General features: G+C 38.8%; 1 protein-coding gene across 7 annotated transcripts in view; it reads right to left on the bottom strand.

Annotated features, from left to right (window-relative positions):
* Nucleotides 1-4,571, bottom strand: part of diaph2 (diaphanous-related formin 2) — a 354,389-nt gene that overhangs the window by 221,134 nt on the left and 128,684 nt on the right. For 6 of the 7 annotated variants that reach the window (XM_035669470.1, XM_035669472.1, XM_035669476.1 and 3 more), the window contains 2 exons: nucleotides 4,476-4,538; nucleotides 689-1,054 (listed from right to left, as the gene is read on the bottom strand). In XM_035669470.1, the coding sequence (XP_035525363.1) occupies nucleotides 689-1,054; nucleotides 4,476-4,538 (429 nt within the window). The remainder of the gene's footprint in view (nucleotides 1-688; nucleotides 1,055-4,475; nucleotides 4,539-4,571) is intronic. The other variant, XM_035669475.1, reaches the window with a different exon arrangement.

The raw sequence follows: 4,571 nt of genomic DNA, 5'->3' as shown, positions 1-4,571 counted from the left end.
TATTCGATAGCTGCAGCCCTAGTGAAGAGATTGATAATCATATTAAAAGTTCCTTTCTCCATTTAAAACCATGGAAAAAAGTCCATGGTTTTAATGGCTAATAATAAAGTCGCCTGATGTTTTGATCAGTAAAAATATTGCTGTCTGTAACTGAAGACTAAAACACAAGGCCATACAAACATTGGCAAATAGATGAAATGAATGCTAAGAACTCAGAGTCAATGGATAAATTAATGATGGTAAAATAGAGGCCACACGCAAGAAAATGTCCCATTGAAATTGTATTCAAATGTAATGGAATGTTACACAACCCACTCTTCATTCAATTATGCTAAGAATGTGCAAATCCAGGGACATTTGAGCAATGGAAATTATTTACTGTTGTATCCTTTGAAATGGGTGGCTGAGTGTGGAATAGTGTAGGCTGTGGCTGAACGGTTGTTTGACTAGATTAAGAGTGCATTTGAATAGAGCTCCTTTTGATTCGGATCTTAAACTTTGCATCTCCTTATTGTGTAGGGTTAGTTCGAAAACCCTCTAAAGCCAGAGCTAAATGTTTGCATGATTGTAAAGAGATTTCATACAATTTCATTTGAATAGTGGAACAATATTTCCCTCACAAATCACCAATACTATGAGAGTACATGATACACTATGTTGCAGTAAATCAAAGCTCAGGTTTCCATACCTTGGTCCAGTTGACCCTCTTCATCACAGTTTCTGGCTTGTAGGTCTTCTTGGGCTCTAGTCCATAAGGCAGCTTGATGACAGGCAATGCAGGAGGAGGCGGAGGCCCACCTGGGCCCCCAAAGAAAGGCGGGGGAGGTGGGGGCCCACAACCAGGGGGTGGTGGCGGAGGTGGAGGTCCTCCACCTAGGGGCGGAGGTGGCGGTGGAATGGAAGCATGGCCAGGGAGAGGAGGAGGAGGAGGAGGTGGAGGACAACCACCAGGTGGAGGTGGGGGAGGAGGTGGTGGAGGAGGAGGGGGAGCTGCTGCACCCCCTGGTAGGGGTGGTGGAGGTGGTGCTCCGGGTGCAGTTGGACCTGCTGCAATCTAAAAAAAATAGAAGGTAGAGATATTAATGATGGCCTACACATCTAACAAGCCTCAATCTGATGTCACTGAAGCCATAAGATGTACTTTGTTTTTTGCCAGTGAAGAGGAATTTTACTGCTGCGGAAAACTTTTTGCCGCCTGCCCGACTGCAATATCTTTGTGACTTGCCATGAACTTTGACTGTGGGCAGGGAGCAGGGTGTGTGTGTCAATAGCAGTTGACCAGCTTACTGCATTGTTTTATGTCAGGGACTACTAGCTTCTGTGTGACCTTGCTGTGTTGCTTGTACGTTCAGACAACATGAGCATGTCCATCATGATCATGAGTTTACCAACAATTTTTGTCGGTGTGTTGCCAAGTGGTTGGAAACACACTTTTTATTCCAGATATATACAGATCTGTAAAAAACGGCTTCAAAATCTTTGACTCTTGGTCTTTTTTTTTTCTTTAATCATTTGACCAGATATTGTCAATGTCATATTGTCTTATTTGAATAATAATTGTGTAATTACACAAATTTTTTCTAAGCATGTCCTTGCACAGCTGCTTGATTAGGAAAACATGGATACATTTAATGAGTTTAGCTAGTTAAATTAAATGAAAAAACTTTTTGTCATGTTTTTTTGGTGCTTCTTTGTGACACCCAGACTCATTAGTAAAGGACAGACTGGTGATTGTATTAAATTATGGTTTTACACTTTCCACATTAGGACATCAGGTATGTGTTGAGAGAACTTTCAAAGCTGAACTTAAACTCAGAGGCTACTACACTTTAAATTATTATTTAATTCATGTTTTTCTATATTTACTGGTATTTATAGCAATGACTGACATGAAAATACATCACTGGTCACAACTGTGTAATTACAAATTTTGATATAGCATACATACTATGAAAAATGTCTGGATACTGTGGTTAAGTCTATGTCCACACAAAATATATTTGCATGGCATCTCAGTTTCACCGAGGAGGGCAATCGTGTATTTTATACCCCCTGAACTTCAGAGGCAAAAGTAAAATACGCTTGCGTAACACAGGAAACTCTTGGTGACTGTAGAAAGCAATGACTCCGTCTCTGCTCATATTCACATCATGTCAGATGCATCGGAACATTTTTAATTAAAACTTGGATTTATGCATTTCTTTTTTATATTTCCACTATGTTACAGTATCAATTGATGTCTCAAAGTGTGCAGTTGTGTCATAAACAATGCAAAATCATTGTTGTCATCAGATAAATCCATAATCATCAATCATATAGCCACAGAAAGCAAGATCTGCTGTGGTTTGTTTATATTTGCCCACTGTACATAGAAGTCACATTTAGACCAGTGATACATAAATTAATTCTACTCAACAAAATTATGCTTCATATAGATTTGTGAATTGGCCAAGAGTTATTGTGTTCAGGTATATTTATCCCCGTTGACATATCTGTAAATACTCAGCAAAATGTTGGAGAAGAACCTGTGATCGACTACTGTTTTAATTTACAAAAGATAAGGATGTTGCTTTCCCATCCAGTCTTCGTCACGAGTCCTCACAATGGCAGGCTATTACACAGTAGACAGGGATGTAATTAGACCTGAGACTGATAAGACAAAGTCCCTTGACACGTCTACACTATCACACATACCCCATACACAGGTAGTCTGTGATAGTCTGTGATAATGCCAATAGAAAAATGTTTAAGAGAAAAAAAAAAAAAGTTATGCAAATACAACAATTACAGACACCAAAGCTCAGACAGGGTTTGATCTTTAAAGCTGATTAGATGCCGGCTCTCACCAAAAAGCATTTCCACTTGCACTTCTCATTTCCAAAACCAATTCCGCAATATGCGCTTCTCCCCCCGTCACTTGATTGTGTGCGTAAATGTGATTGGCTTCATATTTAAAGACATTACGCTGTGTTTCATTAGATAATGGCATCGGCGGATTGTTTATTAGGGCCAAAATTAAAAAGGTGTTCTGAAAGGAGCTTCTTACACTGATCGCCCAGAGTGAAAATCCACATCCAATGATTACATGTCTGTCAATCTTGAGCCCTTTGTGACCTGGTCTCCCTTTTAAGATTAATATGAGAGAATGGAAGGAAATTAGCTGCTAAATTAGAGTGCAGTTGTTTCCATACTGAAGGGCCCTCCGAGTCTTTATCTCTCTCTCTCCACCCTCTCTCTCTGATCTATCCAAAATTAATAGGCCTAGTATTTCACAGAACCCTTGGGATCCAATACCACTGTGACTGGGTTCTTCTTCCTCAGATACCAAAACAAATATACAAGAAAAAGAAATCCATAAGTTGTAAATTGTGCATTTTGACTTAAAAGATTGCAATTTCATACTAAATTCATATGGGACGACATCAGACTTGCTGTTTTGCATTGTAATTAAGTAGCCCATAAATGTTCTGTACCAGTATCTGGGTCCGAATTGCAAACATAGGGACATAGTATAGGGAGAATATTGCATGAATACAATATGTAAGTAGCAGTGATTATGTGGGACACAATAAACATGTCTATCTATACAGACACAGAGATTACACATTTTACAGCCTAGAATTAATTATGAGTTTTAAGATCCCACAAAGGTCTCCTCTCCAATTATTTTTATGGTATGTATTCATTTCCAATATGTATATCATCAAGCATGTGTTAATATGGTGTTCCTCGCCAGCATCTCTTTGATGATTTTTGGCCGATGTTACTTTTGCAGAGCACATCTGGATCTCTGAAGTAAAAGACGAGGCTAATATGAAATCTAACCCATCCAATTTGGATTCATAGTCTTCTGGACTCAATGGGGAGGTCAGCATGGCAGGTAATTAACTCTGAATGCTATGTGATTAAATCTATGCCCCAATCTCATCTCTGATAGAGGAATTCAATCACAGAGTGTTTACTTATGAAAATTGCATTAAACAAGCAGGAAATGTGCGTAGTTAAACAACACTACAGAGTTTACCATAGCTTCGAACTGTTGTATTATTAAGCTTAATGGAGTAAAACTCTTAAATATATAGGTTTTTCGAAGCATGCTATCTGTTTTTTGTGGATTACCAATTTAAAGAGACAAAACATTGCATCAGGCATGGTGTTAAATCAGTGTTAATTTCTACCAAACACATCAAATGTTTCCGTTTGAGATTATTTTCTGCAAATTAAAGATGAGAGGCACTGGCTTGTCAGTTCACATCAAACATAACTTGAATTACACAGGATATTCAAAACATAGCTTTAGAATTGAATGCACACATGCCGAGGGAGCGGAGAGGACAAAAGATCAGTTCCATAATCAGTTCTCCCACAAAAGATTTGAAGCACTGCAGTCCAATTCATTTAATAAATCACTCGGATTTGCAGGTAATTAAATGTGAGATTATGTCAAGGGCCACACATGCAAAGAGGACACCCACCTTGGCTTCAGATTCCCTGATGAGTCTCTGAGCCTCTTTGAGCTTGTCTTTTTCAATAGTTAACTGTGCAGATACAACACACAGAGACACACACAC

This window comes from Morone saxatilis, unplaced genomic scaffold, assembly GCF_004916995.1.
Source record: "Morone saxatilis isolate NCDOM2014 unplaced genomic scaffold, NCSU_SB_2.0 Contig22, whole genome shotgun sequence".
Lineage (NCBI taxonomy): Eukaryota > Metazoa > Chordata > Actinopteri > Moronidae > Morone > Morone saxatilis.
The sequence above is the reverse complement of the archived record's forward strand: the minus strand, read 5'-3'. Positions and strand labels throughout refer to the sequence as shown.